Below are 20,412 nucleotides of genomic sequence, written 5' to 3' on the forward strand. Positions count from 1 at the left end.
GGCAGATCCGCCACTGGCACCCTGTGCTTTTCACAGATGAGAGCAGGTTCACACTGAGAACATGTGACAGATGTGAAAGGGTCTGAAAAGTTGTGGAGAACATTATGCTGCATGTAACATTGTTCAGCATGACCGGTTTGATGGTGGGTCAGTGATGGTCAAGGGAGGCATATCCATGGAGGGACACACAGACCTCTACAGGCTAGACATCAGCACCTTGACTGCCATTGGGTTTCGGGATGAAATCCATGGACCCATTGTCAGACCCTATGCTGGTGCAGTGGGTCCTGGGTTCCTCCTGGTGCACGACGATGCCCGGCCTCATGTGGCGGGAGTATGCAGGCAGTTCCTGTAGGATGAAGGAACTAATAGCATTGACTGGCCCCCACGCTCGCCTGACCTAAATCCAACAGAACACCTCTGGGGCATTATAATAATAATAATAATAATAATAATAATAGATACTTTATTGATCCCCGTGGGGAAATTGTTTTTACGCCTCCCTCAACCTCCTCTTTGTAGAGTAAGTTGTTCGTGAAGGGCAGCCACCTGTTGGGGTGCCCAGGGAGCTGGGGGTTAAGGGCCTTGCTCAAGGACCCACAGACGTGCTGAGGCTGGGTTTGAACTGGCGACCTTGTGATTACAGACAATTGAGCCACACGCTGCCCCCAAATATGTTTCAGTCTATCCAACGGCGCCAGGTTGCACCTTAGACCGTCCAGGAGCTCAGTGATGCCCTGGTCCAGAACTGGGAGGAGATTGCCCAGGACACCATCCGGCATCTCATTAGGAGGATGCCCCGACATTGTCAGGCATGCATACAACCATGTGTGTCAACTACTGAGTACGATTTTGAGTTGCTGCAATGAAATTTTGGCAAAATGGACTAACCTGCCGCATCATTTTTTCACTTTGATTTTCGGGGTGTCTTTGAATTCAGCCCTTTGTAGGTTGATAATTTTCATTTCCATCAAACAATGTGGCATCCTTTCATTCCTAACACATTACCTAATCCATATCAGTATAGATATCCAGCATGATTTTTTTTCCCATTGAGATCTGATGTGTTTTCAAAGTGTTCCTTTAATTTTTTTGAGCAGTGTATTTTCCCTGGTGTGTTTGTACTTGTATTAAATAAACTCCTGGGGGGTATTCCATGAAAGTAGCTAAAGAAAGGCAGACTTTCCCGAAAAAGTCAGACTCAACCTAGCTCCATCTCTAAACTTAGCCTCATGTCATTACACGAACGCAGTTCAGTTTTAACTAATCAAGGCTCATTCAAGACAGACTTGCATAATCTCACTTAGTGCGGCACACCCGCGATATTTAAGAAGCCCAAATAAATGGATGAACGATAGATCGACCAAATGAGTCAGAAAGCCTGTAAAATGAGAGCGGTGTTTCTTTCCGCTGCAGAACAAACGCTGCTGATGGAGCTGTATGAAAAATACAAAGATGTAATCGTTAAAAAAAGGCAATATTATGGCCATAAGCACAGCCAGGGAGTTGGCTTGGCAATGAATTGCAGACAGACTAAATGCATAAGTTACGTAAATGTTACTAGTGCGTAGTACACGGTGCTACAGTGGTTTATGCTGTTGCCTTATAATGCGAAAGTTGCTGGTTCGATCCCCATAGCCAACGGGGAACATTCTGGGTTGATGTCACCTGTCATTATTACTGTATAATATTATTTGATCTCCATAAAATACTTTAAATCACATCCGCGTGCAATGTTCTGCACAAATAACCGTGTCTTGTCTTTGCTATTTTAGTAATGAACTTTTCAAAGTAGACAGTCGCTAAACAAAATGTAAAAATATCTTCCTGTTCATATTATTTTAACGGATTTTTTCCCCCAATTACAGTCATTGCATTTCATGATTCACCTTTGTAATATGCGTATGCTTTTATTTTACAGTAAAATACCATACGTTACAACGGACTTCCAGGGACCTGGCAAAACAGTCCGTTATATCCAGAGTTGCTGTATGCTCAGAACTCAACTACAGGACACCATTTAATCTATAGATTATTATATTGTACGTGTAGTAATCCAACTTTACCTGACCAGATGTATTAACAATCCCCACTACAGATCTGCGCTCGATATCACCGGCACGCCACACGCCTTGTAGGCGGAACTGCATGTCCGTTATAGCTAGTGGTGGGCGATACTGCAAAATCTGATATCGATCCGATACCAAGTAAATACATGGCCAGTATCACCGATATCGATACGATACTTATTAAACTTAAAAAAAAAAACAGCACAATTTATTTTATATAAATGTGTAGGCCTATGATTTATGAAGAGAAGGTGGAAGCCTTAATGTCCAGTTGTAGACTACTTTCTTCCCTTCAGAGCTATATTTTGGGTGGGATTTGAACCCTGATTGCTTGATTAAGGCTCAAGCCCTCTATCCACTCCACTACAGCAGCCTTCATATCGGAAAGAATTTGGAACAACATATACCAAATAGCGAACCGGCATCTAACGCTAATTGAATGGAAAATAGAGTAACGTGAGCTTATGTTCCATTGAGTTAGTGTAAGCAGGGCGTTCGCCAATCGGTCTGTGTTGTTCCAATTTTTTTCACTTTCCTTGCTATCGACAACACTCACCCAAGCTTATATAACAGGGCTATGATTGGAATTACTCCAAACCATCACTTTAATTTCATCACTGTCAGCCACTGCAAAATAATGTTGCTTTAATAAATAAATAAATAGAAGTTTGTGCTTATTAATATACACTCACCTAAAGGATTATTAGGAACACCTGTTCAATTTCTCATTAATGCAATTATCTAATCAACCAATCACATGGCAGTTGCTTCAATGCATTTAGGGGTGTGGTCCTGGTCAAGACAATCTCCTGAACTCCAAACTGAATGTCAGAATGGGAAAGAAAGGTGATTTAAGCAATTTTGAGCGTGGCATGGTTGTTGGTGCCAGACGGGCCGCTCTGAGTATTTCACAATCTGCTCAGTTACTGGGATTTTCACGCACAACCATTTCTAGGTTTTACAAAGAATGGTGTGCAAAGGGAAAAACATCCAGTATGTGGCAGTCCTGTGGGCGAAAATGCCTTGTTGATGCTAGAGGTCAGAGGAGAATGGGCCGACTGATTCAAGCTGATAGAAGAGCAACTTTGACTGAAATAACCACTCGTTACAACCGAGGTATGCAGCAAAGCATTTGTGAAGCCACAACACGCACAACCTTGAGGCGGATGGGCTACAACAGCAGAAGACCCCACCGGGTACCACTCATCTCCACTACAAATAGGAAAAAGAGGCTACAATTTGCACGAGCTCACCAAAATTGGACAGTTGAAGACTGGAAAAATGTTGCCTGGTCTGATGAGTCTCGATTTCTGTTGAGACATTCAAATGGTAGAGTCAGAATTTGGCGTAAACAGAATGAGAACATGGATCCATCATGCCTTATTACCACTGTGCAGGCTGGTGGTGGTGGTGTAATGGTGTGGGGGATGTTTTCTTGGCACACTTTAGGCCCCTTAGTGCCAATTGGGCATCGTTTAAATGCCACAGCCTACCTGAGCATTGTTTCTGACCATGTCCATCCCTTTATGACCACCATGTACCCATCCTCTGATGGCTACTTCCAGCAGGATAATGCACCATGTCACAAAGCTCGAATTATTTCAAATTGGTTTCTTGAACATGACAATGAGTTCACTGTACTAAAATGGCCCCCACAGTCACCAGATCTCAACCCAATAGAGCATCTTTGGGATGTGGTGGAACGGGAGCTTCATGCCCTGGATGTGCATCCCACAAATCTCCATCAACTGCAAGATGCTATCCTATCAATATGGGCCAACATTTCTAAAGAATGCTTTCAGCACCTTGTTGAATCAATGCCACGTAGAATTAAGGCAGTTCTGAAGGTGAAAGGGGGTCAAACACCGTATTAGTATGGTGTTCCTAAAAATCCTATAGGTGAGTGTATTTATTACTGTTGCTGTTTCAAACAATGTTTTGCCAAAAAAAGGCAACTGTTAACCACAGATATCAAAAGAACAACAAACTATACACATTCTCAATGGTTTTCTTTAAAAAAAAAAAAAAAAACTTTTTTTTAATTTTATTTTAAATATATGTATTTTGTCTTCTGACTGACAACACACATTATCAATGTTTCTTCAAAAACAACACTAACAAAAAAGCTTTAGCTAAAAAAAACAAAACTGTCTCCTGACTGTTAACAACTACGCTATTTCATGATACTTGTTGAGAAACACCATATTCACATGCTCCCCTGTCAACGCACTCCTGCGATGACTAACCAATTCTTCAGCTGTTGAAAAAATCCTCTCAGATGGCACAGATGTTGCGATGACACTCAAGTGTTTCTTGGCAAGCTTGCTGAGAGTAGGAAATGTTGGTTGATTGTTTTTCCACCAAAGAAGTGGGTCTTGATCCCTCAGAATCTGTTTTTCTTCTGAGTAACGATGCATTTCAATTAACACATCAGTGCTTGTTGTGCGATGCTGCTGTGTTGCAAGGACTTGACTGTCAAACTCTGCCCATATCCCTTTTTGTGCAGGTGGAGTTGTAGCAGACTCTGCAGGGGCATGTGAAGTAGAAGCCATAGCTGAGGCAGAGCTAGAACTGGAGCTTGGTCTGGGAGCTGAGGCCTGCAGTGACTGCATGTCAGTCAGGAGTCGAGCTTTCATGGTTTCAACATTTGTTGAGTTGCGGAAGCCAAGATTTTTAAATCTTATGTCCAGGAAGGTACTGACAGCGAGGCCATAAAACGTTTCAATGTTTCTGAAACGATGTTGGCACTGTGCAGCCAGCTCAGCTGCAAGCTTGCTACCTTCACATGAATAAGATGCAGTTGACCTGAGAAGTAGGGAAACCAGGGGAATCACTTTTGAAAGTAACATGTTTTTCAGAAGAGATTTATTTTGTAACCTCCTCAAATGGTCTCAGTGCATCAAGAGAGAGACTGATCAGCGACCATTCTTCCTCAGTCATGCACAGTGTGCTCTTCCCAAACAGACAGAGGGCTGTGGTGATAGCTTCCCTCTGCTCCAGTAGTCTTTCAAGCATGTAAGACAAGGAGTTACACCTTGTTTCAACTGCTAGGATCAGTTTGTGCTCTGGAAAGTTATGCTGTTTTTGCACTACTTTAAGCCTCTCTGTTGCTCTTGTGCTGTGGTGAAAAAAACTCACAATAGCATTGCACCTCTCCTTGAGGCTGAGCAGGTCTGGGAGGGCCTTGATGGAATCTTTAATGACCAAATTCAAAGTATGAGCAAAACATGGATAATGTGCTCAGCTTGCTTTCTGTACAGCATTAACCATATTAAAGGCTTTATCCGTGATTACGGCTTGAACTTTGTCAGTGATGCCCCATTCAGTTGTTATCCTGATCAATTCTGAGCTAATGTTTTCTGCAGTGTGTTGATTTGTAAAACTGCAGGTTTCTAGGACGAATGCCTGCATTTGCCAGTCGTCATCAATTACATGACATGAGAGTTAAATATGCCTCTGTGGATCTTGATGTCCACATGTCTGTTGTCAGTACAGCATGTTCTGCACTGTCAAGATATTTCTGAACTTTAGAGTGGCACTCTGCAAAAAGTGAAGGTATTTTCCCTTCCATCAAACTTTTCCTACTAGGAATCTTGTAGTGTGGGTCCATTGTCTTAGCAAAATTCCTAAACCCCTTATCCTCAACCACAGAGAGAGGTTGCAGGTCCATCACAATCATTTCACAGAGGCTCCTTGTGATGGCACTTGGCTCTTGGGGAATCACCTGAGATGAAATGAAATACCTAAAATTACCCTACAATAACCTTATCATACGAATCCTATCCTTTCCATTTGTGTGTTTTCCCTAGAAATTTGTTGTAGAAGCAGCGCTGTCAAGACTTTTACAATTATAGTGTCAAATAAAAAAGTGTTCACTCAGTGCTTATCATTGTGCAATAAAAGGCATTATTTTGAGTGTGACTTCACCGATCGTGCAGATTAGCAATTTAGCACTTAATCATTTAATGAGAACACTGACGTGTATTAAAATGAAATCCTAAAAACTATGGCGGACCAAATTAAACGGTTGTGGTTTGGTTTGGTTGTGATAAAACTTCTCAATGATGGCTGTGATCGTCACCAGATGAGCTGTTGAAGTGGCGATATTCGGCCATATTTAAGAAATTTTCGTTTAGACGTAAAATTTTCGGGGCGCTCAAAAACAATGTTGGGATGTTAAAATATGCTTCAAATTAATCACAGATGTAGACAAATATGTATATTAACAAATATATATGGTATCAAAGCTATTGTAACTTACCTTCGGGTAATGGAATGTTGACTTTGATGTCAGTTTTTTCGCAACAAAATTTTTCGACTTCTACAAATCGGACAGATCACGAGGCTGCAGAAGAACATGTGAACTAAGTCATTAATATCGGTGTTTCCCCGAATAACTAAACATTATCTAAACGCAAAACAATGACGCGCCCCATTGACCAGTGCACTCGGCTGCACTCAGGCGGCAGGTGCCATGACTCAGCAGCTCACCGGGAGCGTTAGTCATATACCTACTAAAAGCGGCCCTGGGGACCAAATTGTTTGTCCATTATAAGCGAAATTCCGTTATATGCGAGTCCGCTATATCCGATGGTTTTTCTGCATGTTTGTAAAGGCACACGGCCGGAACCAGCAGACCTCGTCCGTTATAAGCGAGTCCACTATAACGGGATTTTACTGTAATTATTTTGGAATTAATTAGAATGCTAAGACGTGATTTTATAGTCTTTATGATATTGATTATGTAGCAATCTCAGCTCTGTTCTCCGTATTATGGAAGTATCACGCAGAGGATTACTTCCGAAAAGATGGTTTTTATTCTCTGCTTTCTCATCTTGCTTTTACTCACAGCACTACAGGCAGGGGCGGATTAACGCACAGGCTAGATATGGCTTAAGCCTAGGGGCCCCACGTGTGTCAGCCTGCAAGGGGGCCCCCATTGGCGCAGAGGGGGGTGGGGTTGGGGGGCCCACAGACTACTGTAGCCTAGGGGCCTCTGTGCACCTTAATCCGCCCCTGACTACAGGGTTCCATTTTTTTTTATATACGTTTAAACAAGATTCACTCTCCCGCTAAGTCAAACAAAATCATGTCATTTTGGTACACCTGACAGATTAACAAAATAATTCAGTCAGATAATGTCAAATATGTCAAACGAGGACACACATAATTCAACAAATTACATGACATGAGTAGTAAGATCGCGGAATTTCGTCCGTGGGAACGATCTTTTGGGAATCTGTTTCCACACGTCGGACGTTCTTTGAGACAACGCTAAACTAAGCGAGACAGTTAGCCTGGTCTGGAGCAGAGGAATGTTTCACAATCTCTGCTTCTCTCCACCTGTGTAAGAGAGAGACATTTAGCCATGTGATGAAGTTTTAATTTATTTATGGTCGACTCGATCATCAGCCAGTATACAGCGGTGCAATTTAAATGCTGCCATTTTATGTGGGAGGATCGCTGGCTCTTTATGTGCTTCTATTAAGGTGCAGAAATACAGAATCTGGCTGTTAAAAAAATGACTTATTTGTGTAATTGCTTTTGCAGTTATTTTTTCAACAGTCAGAGTGTTTCAATAAGGGTTGAGGAGAGAAATAAGCTGGCTTAATTTAGTATTTGAAAGAGTACTACTGGATTGTTTTGCTTTTATGTCAGCTTGATCTTTAAGGTGGAAAGTAATCAAATCGCTTATGTGTTTATAGGCACCATTTTGTTATCTCTACCTTTTCTTGTGAAATATACTTGGGTGACAACCACTAAACTCATCTACTGGATGTACTGTAATGTATTAGGGCTGGGCAATTAATCAAATTTTACATTTTTGGCTTCCAGCGATTATCAAAACAAAATAATTGAGATGATTATTGTGCTGCATTTTGTTCTGTAATGATGCTCCCATTTTTGTTATAAAATCAGCGCACCCCTCTCCACCCCTTTTTCGTTTCTCCGTTGAATTGAGTTAAAAATATCCACTGTAAAAAAGACTTTTTTTTTTTTCTTTTCAAAAGCTCCATAATTGTATGATATTGTTAAAGTTAAGTCAAAGAGCATATCATACATATTTACCAATGAGTGGAAATAATAACCAAACTACATACTTTTCAATAGGAATTTTTCAGAATTAAGGTATATATACAGAACCCCTTCTGAGTGGCCAGTGCATGTCTCCATTTTCATGTGTTCACAGCTGATTGGAGGATTCATCCTGGCTATTGGGATCTATGCAGAGGTGGAACGTCAGCGTTACAAGACCTTGGAGGGTGTGTTTCTGGCCCCTGCCATCATCCTCGTCGTCCTGGGGCTGGTCATGTTCTTCATCTCCTTCATTGGCGTGCTGGCCTCTCTCAGGGACAACCTCTGTCTACTTAAAGTGGTAAGAGCCTCCCTATCAAAGGGACCGACACCACATATCAAATGGTGTCCCTCCATATACTTCATGTATTGTAATCCATGTCATAATTAAAATATACTCGTTTTGTAGGTCAGATAGAGGAAAGGAAAGGCTGTACACTCACAATTTTTGGTCAGACCCTTGTGCCTGACTTTTTTTTATAGCACCGAGCCTTGTGTTAAGGTTCCTTTTGGAGTGCCTTCTGCTCACCATAACGTTGGACTCTGACTGTGGCTCACAACTCAGTGGAAAGCCCGTGGTGGCCCAGGGCAAAAAGACACCGGGGAGATCTTATGGGGCTGAAGTGAAGTTTTATAAACGGCACTCGGCAACCACTCAAACCAACGATGCATTTTCAGTGGGGGTAAAGGTGAGCATATGGTTCAACCATGGTGGCAAGATTTTCATTTTTCATTTATGAACTTCAAGACAAGGCTCCTTATTATTCAAAATGAACAATCAGAACAGATTGATTTCCATAAGCACGTGCTATCTACTCATCTGTTGAAAGTAGCACCTCCATCTGGTAGGTAGGAGAGTTACCTTGTATGAATTAACTCTCTGAAGTCGTAAATTCCGAGGTGTGTGACGTCGCGTCCGACCAATCTCCCATTCGAGCTGCACGTCTCGGAACAAACATGGCTGCCTCCATGAACACACTGTTGTGTCACTTTTTATATTTTAGCAGATGTGGAGTGAGATTCCTTTTTCCGAGAGACAACAAACAAGAAACACAAACTAGACAAACCACATTAAAAGCTTTATAATATTTTAACAGATCCATAGTGATATTCTTTTTTTGTGATGCAGACAAACTACAAACAAACAAAAGACACTAACAAGTCTGGTAAAAATCTGATATTGCATGCTAGAATACTGTTTACGGTCATGATATGGTATTCTCTAAATCGACCATGTGCAATTTACATTTATAATTATTAATACATTTAACAAAATAAACACTTGTATGAATATTTATACAATTACTGTTGACTGTGTAAACCACCATGTTGAAATGATGTCACAGGAGAATCTCGGACAACAAAATTCTGTCCTACATCAACCCCGGAAAGTGTGTGTTTCCGACAGGAAGTGACGTTTTTCCATGACGTTTTTATCCGACTTCCAACTCTGAGAGAGATAATCGAACGCAGGATTAGTCTTCCACTAGCAGGTGGTGCTATGGGGCCTTGTGACACCCTGTGCCTTGGCTCTGTGTAAAGAAACCGGTCAGGTTTGCATGTAGTGCCCTGGAGGTATTGATTCTCATACCTGTAGTAGTCAGTGAGCCTGGCATTGACACTGAATTAAAATAACTGAATATCAAAATTAACATACAGGAAAAGCTTCATTTTACAGTTTTGTTTCACGGTGCACTTTGTGTGTGAAGTAGATACCCTTTCAAGGGATTTCCAATCTGCACAGTTCATTTCAGGAAACGGACAATATTTCTGACTCTTCACGGAATGTCCATCCTTTCAGGTCTTATGGTATGTTCTGTTCTGTATTTAACCCCTGCAACCATGTAACTAAAGGCCAATGATTAAAAAGTTAAAAAAAAATCTGTAAAACTAATTTAGCAGCTGTTTTGTTAATCTCATATCAGGGTTTTACCTGTAACACAATAAATGGAAAAGTAGTTGCTATTAATTGAATGAAGTATGAATATTAAATTAAATTTGAGTGTCAATTAAAATTTTTCCAGTGCAGCTTTTTATTCAGAGTAAAAAAAATTGTGAGCGAATTCTGAAGAGTTCTTTTGAATTGGAGACAAATATCTCCTTCGTGTTTGCTGCCTTTTCGAGTGACAGCCAAAGCAAACGGTTTTCTTTGAGAGGTGCTTTAATAATCAGCCCTCGTCTGCTCCCCACCAAGTCAGCCATTTCCTAACCACTCTGTACTCCCGCCTCTACGCAGTTCCTCTACACGCTGACGATCTGCCTGATCCTGGAGCTCCTCGGTGGCATTCTGGCCATCGCTTTCCACCACCAGGTACTCCTCAGAGTCTGCACTGCTCTGTTCAGCCCATGTGGGGGGTGGGAATCCTTGGTTGGCCCATAGGTGATCCCTTGGGGTGCTTAGGCACGGATGATGGTGATGCTCACCTAGGGCGCCTCATGGACTTTGACCGATAGTGCTGGTCAATTATTTAATGCACTTCCTGTTCCTTCTGGGTTAACACCCAGTGAGTGGTAATGGCCCCCAGGTCCAATGCCACAGTCTCACTTCCTCTTGTCTCCCAAGAGAAATGTTTATATTTTTGCCAACTGACAGGATCATTCAACTGACAGGATTCTAAGATTTTGGCATGGTGACCAACTGCCCATCATCATGTTTAAGGGGGAGGGGGTGGGCTCTCCAGTATTAATGGATAAACGGCACCATGACTGATGACGGAAGCCTCTGCATGTCTTTTAATGTTGGCTGCTTCAAAGGATCTTGCAGCCCTATATGATATAGAGGCAGTACTTCATGTACTGATCAGATCCAGCAACATAGCAGGCATCCAAAAACATGCTGAGGTTAATTGGAGTTACCAAATTACCCTTAGGTGTGTACGTGTGAGTGAATAGTGTGTGAGTGTGCCCTGCAGTGGGTTGGTACCCAATCCTGGGTTGTTCCCTGCCTTGCGTAGCTTCAGGGATAGATTCCAGATCCCTTGACCTTGAACAGGACAAGCGGTTACTGAAGATGGATGGATTGATGGCTGCTTCTGGCCCTTACTGATGTACAGTATTTGAGCTGAATTGCAGCTTAGGGGAGACTTAACTGCAGACATTCAGATAAACACAGCACCCTATTTCTTTGTGTTGCTATGTATAGACTAGCCTTCTGTTTCATTTCAGTTAAGACTTAATGAGGAATTATTAGCTCTTGTGCTACAGGTGGTGTGAAATACAAAATGAATGTGTAATATAGATATAACAGCTGTGTTCTAAAAGTGTGGGACTCAGGATCTGGTCTCTTAATGGCATTAATTAGCTCCAGCAGTCCCTTTACAAAGATCACTTCCTGTGGATCTCAATGAAGTCTTTGATTATGATGCTTGCTTGCTTAAAGCAGGATTATGTAGCTCTGGATAATAAGGCAGCAGCAGCTATGTCACACACTCCTTCATTACATTTTCAGATGACTGAGGGGTGATGAGAAATTTTTGTTGAGGTGCCAAGTCTTGGATGGAATAAAAACCTCCATCTGAAGTCGGCTGCTTGTGTTGACCGCAAGTTGACAGCCTGATTGTTTTTGGGTCTGGTTATGCTGACACAGCACCATGTTTCACTATGTGGCCTCCAGGGGGCCTCATCAGAAGCTCGCAACTCCCTGTTTGCTTTCTAAGAGCACACAAGCACTCAGAGGGAAGCCCATCCCAAAGAGGAAAGGAGCAGACACGTTCCCTGGGAGTCTAAGTGATGTGTGCTCTGCATTTGGGGCACGATGTCTGCAGTCTCTATTGAGTAGTTGCTTACAGGAGGACAGACTAACTTGGTCACTGTCCATGTGTAAGATTTTTCTGTGACAGCCCTCTTGTACAAAGTACAAATGTTCCTCCTTCAAATGGTTGAATTCTGTATAACATTTTCTGCTCTGCCTGCAGACTGTGGACATTCTGAACAAAAATATCCGGAAGGGCATGGTGAATTACTACGACGATCTGGATTTCAAGAACATCATGGATTTCGTCCAGAGGAAGGTACAGTGACCATCTTACCCTGAGTTGAACCTTTGGCCCTGCCCCTGCAGTCTTGCTTGGGAGGTTTGCACCTGTGCTGGGGGGAAGCAGGTACCTGGAGCATGATGGACTTTAAACCAGCATGTTTGGCCCAGTGGTGAGAGCCATTTCTGAAGTGTAATTAGTGTGTCAATGAGTGTGGTAAACACACTCTGAAGAGCACCAGTGCGGATCTGACACACTGCTTAGGGCTCGTATGCTCTGAAGGTGGAAAGTGACATTGTGAATGCTTCCTTTTCACTGACAGTGTCCCTGGAGACTTCCAGGAGACAGTCTGCTTTAATAACTGGCTTTTTGCAGGTCTGGCATGTTGCACTTCTATTTGAAAGCTTGCTGCAATGACTTGTGTATCATATGAGTATGATATGTTAAGTTATCAAGCCCTCATCTCATTGCATTATGTACCATGCGTGTTCGGTTTGCTGGGTGCCGTGCTGTTTTTTCAGCTCTGTATATTTTACTGTGTTGAAATAATTTTGCATATAAGAGTAACTTTTATAGTTATGTAGGTGAACACTGATTAAAATGTCTTTAATATTAGATGAATGGTAAATATATTTCAATGGAATGAGTTGTGTTTTTGATTTGCAGTCACCACTGCATATGTGCCTGTGTGGAACTTGGAGGGACTAAGAAAGACCTATAATTCTGAGAGGTCGGGTTTGCCAGCCTAAGGACAGAATGTACAGTACCAGTGAAAAGTTTGGAAACACCTTCCCATAGAAAGGTTTATTTGTACTAAAGTTATCAAAACTAAAATAACACACACGGAATTATGCACTGAACAAAAAAAAATGATTAAACAAAATTGGGGGGGGGGGGGGGGCAGCAGCCCCAATTGCTCCAGGGCCTGGCTGACCCTACTTTCTCCTCTACACCAGTTTCATGAGGTGGCCTCCTGGGATGCTTAGCCTTTTTGCATTTATTGAGCTATTTCTCATCAACAAAACATAAAATTTTCACCAAACTTACTATGTATGGTGGGTATCACATTCCGAGGTGACTCTCCAAATTTCATAAAAATCACCCAATGGGGGCGGTATAACTCAAAGGATAGCTAATAACTTGGAAACCATTGGACTTAAAATTATCACATTTTGTGTGTTTCACCAGATGTCCCAAGAAAACACATAATGGAAGTACATCTACTCATTAAACATGGCTTATGATGGCCAATCAACTTTGAACAGGCTACAATTACCTTTGCATATGATTGAGAATTATGAAATTTGGTAAAATCATACAATACTCCTTCCAGTAATTAGGGCAGAAAAAACACAGGTTAGGCTAATGGTGGTGCTATAGTGCGTAGGCCCTTATACAGTAACATAGCTGTATAATATCTACTGTACATGTACACAGTGTACTTCCATACTTAATGCACATTCATTTACAAACATTTTAATGGAACATTTGATGTTAAATGTGGCCAAAGCATCTATTCAGGCCATAGCCTGTGACTATATTTATTTTCTATTGCTTCCATTATTATTGTTATAAATGTTATTGTAGTTTTCTTCATTTTGCTTATTTTCCCTTAAAAATCTGATTTAACCTCTTGAGAGGTCCAATGGAGGAGTCTGTCTTTGGACTTAATCTTCATAGCACAAATGAACTTACAGCATCCCGCCCCCCAAAGGATTTTAGTCAGAAGGTGAGAGAACTGCTTCTGAAATGCCATTAGTGTTGCTAATTAAATACATCAGTTAGCTGGGCAGGGGTTAGAGGTCGACCGATATGGGTTTTTCAATAGCCGATGCCGATATTTAGGAGTCAGGGTCAGCCGATGGCCGATATATGCTGCCGATATTTTTTGGCAAAAAAAATTGGACGTTTTCCCCTTTTATTTGCATAATAAAATATAACACTAATAATAACAAACGATAACCAAAATTTTTCAACTTATAAACAACTTAAACTTATAAACAATAAAAATACCAGCATCAGAATCTCTTTTACTGCACAATATCCTCCTGAGACCCAAGGAAAAAAGTGTCCTTCAATTGTAGGTTATTTGTCTTTGGAGGAAATGACATTTTATAAATTAGAAAAAATCTAAATTGTTCTTATTTTAATTTCACAGCATGTCCTCTTTAGTGCACAACAAGAATAAATACGTTTCCCAACATCAGTGAAAAAATAAATGCAAAAATACAATGTCCACTACAATGGACATAAATGAATAGGTCGGGTCTCAGGAGGATATAGCAGCAAACTCCTTCAGCTCCCAAGCTCACCAGCCTGCTGCAGATATTGCACCTGGCTTTTCCTGGTGTTGGCTTGGTGACATGCTGCCATACAGGATTAGATTTTTGCAATTACTAAATTGCAATTTTTAGCAATTACTAAAACAGAAGAAAAAATGCAAGGTTCGCATTTTTATTATAGGGCCTTCGTCTTCAATTCATTCTACAATTCCAATATTCCATGCACATTAAAACAATTACACTCATACATTTTGAAAGAAAAAAAACACTATTAACTAAGTGCATCATGGTATGATGAGTAGTGTACAAGGCCCAAAACCTTTCACTAACATGTTGTTTATGTTGTTAGTAGACACATAGCTTACAGGCCAAATTTCAAATCAGAATCTAGCGATCGCAGAAAATAAAATAACTTTGTCGGGGGGCGCTATGGAGCCATGGACCAACATGGCGGCTTAGTGGATAAGCTCTGCAAAACCAAGCATTTATATACAGTCAAACCCATGTTATCAATGACAACCAATTAAAAAAACAATGTCAAAGATGACAAGTGTAAAAGAATGTGAGATTTTCACCAGGAAACGTCCCCAAAAATCGAAATCGGAGCAAGACGACGAAGCTGCTGCTGTCGACATGACGGGCCTAACAGCCGTGCTGGTTGAATTGAAATCACTCCACTCCGAGTTTGGAGGATTTGGTTCCAAACTGGACAGTATAAATGACCGTCTAGATAAGATGGCAAGCTCAGTTGCGACTTTGGAAAACAGGATGTCAGAGCTGAAACAAAATGTTACTTCTAACACAACCCGAATGGAAGAAACTGAAAATCGGATAATGGCAGCGGAGAGGCTGCTGGAGAAAAACGATATGGAGTTAATTAACGCAGTGAAAAGTGTCACCTACTTGGAATTAAAGGTTGATGACCTAGAGAACCGGAGCCGGAGAAAAAACCTGCGACTGGTCGGCCTCCGGGAGGGTGCTGAGGGAGACCGGCCACTTCTGGAGTTTATACAGGACATGTTACCACGTTGGCTAAAGTTAGAAACTGGCAAGTCCTTTATCCTTGAAAGGGTCCACTGTACTTTAGCACCGCCAAGGCCAAACCAGAATCGAGCGGTCCTTATTCGGTTTCTAAAGTACCAAGATCGGGAATTTGCTTTCCGCTCCACTAAACAGCAAAACGTCACACATGAGGGAAACAAGATTTTCTTTAATCAGGACTTTTCGGCTGAGACCATACGACAGAGATACAAGTTTGACGCGATCAGGAGAGTATTCGTGGACAAAGGACTCTTCCGCGGATTTCAACATAATCCGTGTAGGATGCGGGTTCTCCACAATGGAAAGATTCAGTTGTTCTTGTCACCGAAAGAAGCGGAGGACTTCCGTCATGGACTTGGGTGAGAAGTATACACTGATGGCCCAATAAATGACATTGCGCTGGGTCCTTAAGTTGTTACCTTTGAATTCTTAATGGACTCTTAAGTGACCAACTACAGTATTTGGTTTTGATAATGTGGTATAGTTTACAGTGCTTTTGTTGCCTAAACGGCTTTACTGTTTTGAACAACTCTTACGTTGCCTTTGTAAGAGAAATTGCATCTAATGGGACATATGCATGATTCTAATATATTGGTTAATATGGGTTTCCTATGCATACTTATATTGTCCAGATATTTCACTATTTTGATTTGTGTTGACATTAGTTTATACGGAAAGGGGATAATTGAGTCGTTAGTTTGGCTCTATATTTATCTTGAATGGGTTTCGTTCACATGGCCTCAATTTATAAGTTGTGTGACTAAAAAACATTATTGGTTGCTTTAGGAGCTTGGTTTGCACAATACATAATCAGACTGATCCTTTAGAATGAGGATTAGCACAAGCCCCACCAGTTCTTTCCTGAGTAAGGGAGTGGGGATGCAAGTGTTTAAATGTTTAATATGTTTAAATGTGTTTATTTTTTTTATTTTTTTCTTTCTACCAAATTCTACTCAGCACAGCACTATCTCTTATACCACCTTGCCCTTGTATACATGTAACAAATTGTAAATGGAGCAAGCAGACTCGCATAATGCTCTTAATATAAAAATCACCAGCTGGAATGTCAGGGGACTGCAACGATTAAAAAAATTAAAACAGATTATGACCAGAATTAAACAGCTTAAATCCAAAATAGTCTTCATTCAAGAAACTCATTTGACAAGTTCGGGTATTCACCTGGTTCGGATTTGATGGCCTGGTCAAATCATACACGCAACATACAATAACTACGCTAGGGGTGTACTTATTCTTATACATAGAACAATACCGTTTCAAGTTATCAAAACGATTCCGAATCCAGCCGGAAGATATGTTATCGCTCAAGGCAATCTCCTTTCTTACACATTAAATTTGGTTAGCATATATGGTCCAAATGAGGATAAGCCTAAATTTTTTGAAGATGTTTTTCTCACTCTGTCCACCCTAAGAGGATTTTATATAATTGGAGGGGACTTTAACTGCACTTTAAATCCCACAAACTGAAGTGCTGTGGCACTTCAAAAGCGCAAAATAGAAAAGTGCTGAAACGATACATTGCAGATATAAATTTGATAGAAGTGTGGCGGGAACATAACCCTGACGAAATAGAATATTCTTGTCATTGTGGTGTCAGCAAATCTCGTTCTCGTATTGACTATTTTCTTATCTCAATGGAACTCCTATCAAAGGTTAAGAGTTGCTGGTATGATGGTATAGTGATAAGTGATCACACGGCAATTTCGTTGATTATTCTCATGGAAAAATTTGTGGGCCCTTTAAATGGAGATTACAAGTAAGGTGGCTACAGAAACCTGAGTTCATTAAGTTTGTGGAAGCTAAAATTGCAGGGATCGAATTTATCGACGGCATCGATGGCAAAAGCCGCCGTGCCTTAGCAATTTGCCGTGCTGCCCTGAATATTTACAAGTTCTTGCCGGCAGATACTTGCAGTGCCCTCTTCCTCAGTTGCCTTTGTGTGTGGTAGATCCTGCTTAACAAATCTACTTGAGTTCTTTGAGGAAGCTACAAGTGAAATTGATCACAAAAAGGCCTATGATGTGATTTACTTAGATTTCCAGAAGGCCTTTGATGTTGTCCCCCACAAACGGCTCTTGCTAAAGCTTAAAGCTACAGGGATTTTAGGAACTGTGGCAGCTTGGATCAAAAACTGGCTAACTGACAGGAAGCAGCGAGTAGTTATTAGAGGCACAATGTCACAGTGGGCCTCCGTTCATAGTGGGGTACCGCAGGGTTCAATTTTAGGACCACTATTGTTCCTAATTTACATTAATGATATTGACACAAATACATACAGTAGACTGGTTAAATTTGCAGACGACACCAAGGTGGGCGGGGTAGCAGATACTAATCTAGCAGCAGAGAGGCTTCAACGGGATCTGGATTTAATTAGCGAATGGGCTGATACTTGGCAGATGAAATTTAACACAGATAAATGCAAGGTAATCCATGCAGGGAGCAGAAATATAAAGTACAGATATTTTATGGGTTCCACTGAAATAAAGGTAGCTGATTATGAGAAAGATCTCGGTATGTATGTTGATGCTTCCATGTCCCACTCTCGCCATGTGGGGAAGCAATAAAAAAGGCGAACAGAATGTTGGGTTATATCTCTAGATGTGTGGAGTTTAAGTCAAGGGAGGTGATGTTACACTTATATAATTCCTTGGTAAGACCCCACCTAGAATACTGTGTACAGGTTTGGTCACCATACCTCAAGAAGGACATTGCTGCCTTAGAAAAGGTGCAACGAAGAGCTACGAGCATGATTCTTGGTCTTAGAGGAATGTCTTATGAGGAGAGGTTAGTGGAACTGAATCTGTTTAGCCTTGAGCAAAGGAGACTAAGGGGGGGATATGATTCAGGTCTATAAGATTCTAACGGGTCTGGATGCTGTTCAGCCAAATGACTATTTCAATATTAGTCTAAATACTAGAACTCGTGGCCATAAGTGGAAATTAGCAGGAGAACATTTTAAAACAAATTTGAGGAAGCACTTCTTTACACAGTGTGTAGTTAGAGTATGGAATAGTCTTCCTGCTAGTGTAGTGGAAGCTAAAACCATGGGTTCCTTTAAATCAGAGCTAGATAAGATTTTAACAACTCTGAGCTATTAGTTAAGTTCTCCCCAAACGAGCTTGATGGGCCGAATGGCCTCCTCTCGTTTGTAAATTTCTTATGTTCTTATGTAAACAAGAAAAAATGGAAATGGAAAATTTGGAAAAACAAATAAAATCATTGGAAATAGATATTAATGAAAAGGACAATCCAATAAAGCAAAAAGACTTGCTTATTTTGAGAACTAAATATAATAAACTCTCATCTGATAAAGTTGCTAAAAGCTTAATGTGGCTGAAGCAGCGTTACTATGAGCAAGGCGGGAAGGCAGGGAAACTATTGGCTTGGAGAATTAAAAAAATACAATCTGAAAAGGCAATCACCAGTATAGTGAGTTTATCGGGGAGTCTGACAACTGACCCATTCGAAATTAATAATAGTTTTAGAGAATTCTATACAGAACTATATAAATCTGAAAGTCCCCTATCCTCAGAACAGGCAGACACCTTTCTTGATCAACTAAAATTTCAAACATTAACAGATGAGGCCAGAAGTGAGTTGGATAGTGATTTAACTGTCGAAGAGATATTACAGTCTATCCAAAACTTAAACAGTGGTAAAGTGCCAGGCCCCGATGGCCTACCAATAGAATTTTATAACGCTTTTAAAGATACATTAGTTATTCCCCGTTTAAATATGTATAATGAATCCTATCGGCATCGAACTTTACCACCGACATTAAGACCAGCAATGATAACACTGATTTTGAAACCCGGAAAGCCCTCCACACAGTGCTCCTCTTTTAGGCCAATTAGTTTACTTTGGAGCTGACAGAAAAATACTTTGTAAAACCTTAGCAAGGAGACTAGATCATTATATCCCACACATAATTCACAATGACCAGAATGGTTTTATACAAAAGCAGCATAGATTTCACAACCTTAGAAGAGTCCTTAATGTAATACATGAAAAATCTGATGCTAAAGATACAGCGTTAATCTCACTGGATGCTAGACAAGCCTTTGATAGAAGAGTGGGCGTATTTACTAAATGTTTTGCCCAGATATGGATTTGGCGCAAATTTTCTTAAATGGATTCAAATTTTATATACAAATCCAACAGCTTGTGTATTAACAAATGGTACAGTCTCAAAACCCTTTTCTCTAGAACACCAGGGGTGTCCTTTATCCCCAATGTTATTTATATTGGCCATAGAACCACTGGCTATGGCAATTAGAACTCACACAGGACTGTCAGGCATTCGGATTGGAGAAGATGAGCATAAAATATCATTATATGCTGATGATGTAATTATATTTCTAACTAATCTTGTCACTAGTGTTCCAAATTTAACTCAGCAGATTGAAATCTTTGGACAGTTCTCTGGTTACAAAATTAGCAACTCCAAATCATCAATACTATTTTTGAGTAAGGAGGAGAGATCGAAACCGGTTGTCGATACTCCTTTTATAAATGCAAAGGAGGGATTTGTCTATCTTGGCATCAAAATCACTCCTGAAGTTAAAACAGTTGTTCCAGTGAACTATGATCCACTGGTAGATGAGGTGATGGAGATGCTAGATCGATGGATATCAGAGCATGTGAGCGGAGTGGAGTGGAACAGAGCGTGAGCGAGGAGTGGAGCGGGCGAAATTTGGTCAGAGCGCGGAGCGGTTTTTTAAATTAAGGCTGGAGCGGTCGCTCTGTCTCGCTCCAATTTCGCTCCGATACCGCTCACACTATACGACTCTGAGGCGTGCGCAAATCTTCCCAGAATTCATCTATACAATTATCAAGATTTAGATCCGCTTTGGAATCTAAAAAGACCTTTCTCGGAAACATGAGTGTGCTAAGCGAACACGCGGAGGCCAGAGCAAAACGTGAGCAAGTTTTATATGGTTGTAGCATATCAAG

At 40.9% G+C, this 20,412-nt stretch overlaps 1 protein-coding gene across 2 annotated transcripts in view; it reads left to right on the forward strand.

Moving 5' to 3' along the window:
* Nucleotides 1-20,412, forward strand: part of tspan15 (tetraspanin 15) — a 53,921-nt gene that overhangs the window by 11,486 nt on the left and 22,023 nt on the right. For both annotated transcript variants that reach the window (XM_023821532.2, XM_023821531.2), the window contains exons 2-4: nucleotides 8,260-8,445; nucleotides 10,381-10,455; nucleotides 12,059-12,154. In XM_023821532.2, coding sequence (XP_023677300.1) covers nucleotides 8,260-8,445; nucleotides 10,381-10,455; nucleotides 12,059-12,154 — 357 coding nt within the window. The remainder of the gene's footprint in view (nucleotides 1-8,259; nucleotides 8,446-10,380; nucleotides 10,456-12,058; nucleotides 12,155-20,412) is intronic.

This window comes from Paramormyrops kingsleyae, chromosome 3 (genome assembly GCF_048594095.1).
Source record: "Paramormyrops kingsleyae isolate MSU_618 chromosome 3, PKINGS_0.4, whole genome shotgun sequence".
Taxonomy (NCBI): domain Eukaryota; kingdom Metazoa; phylum Chordata; class Actinopteri; order Osteoglossiformes; family Mormyridae; genus Paramormyrops; species Paramormyrops kingsleyae.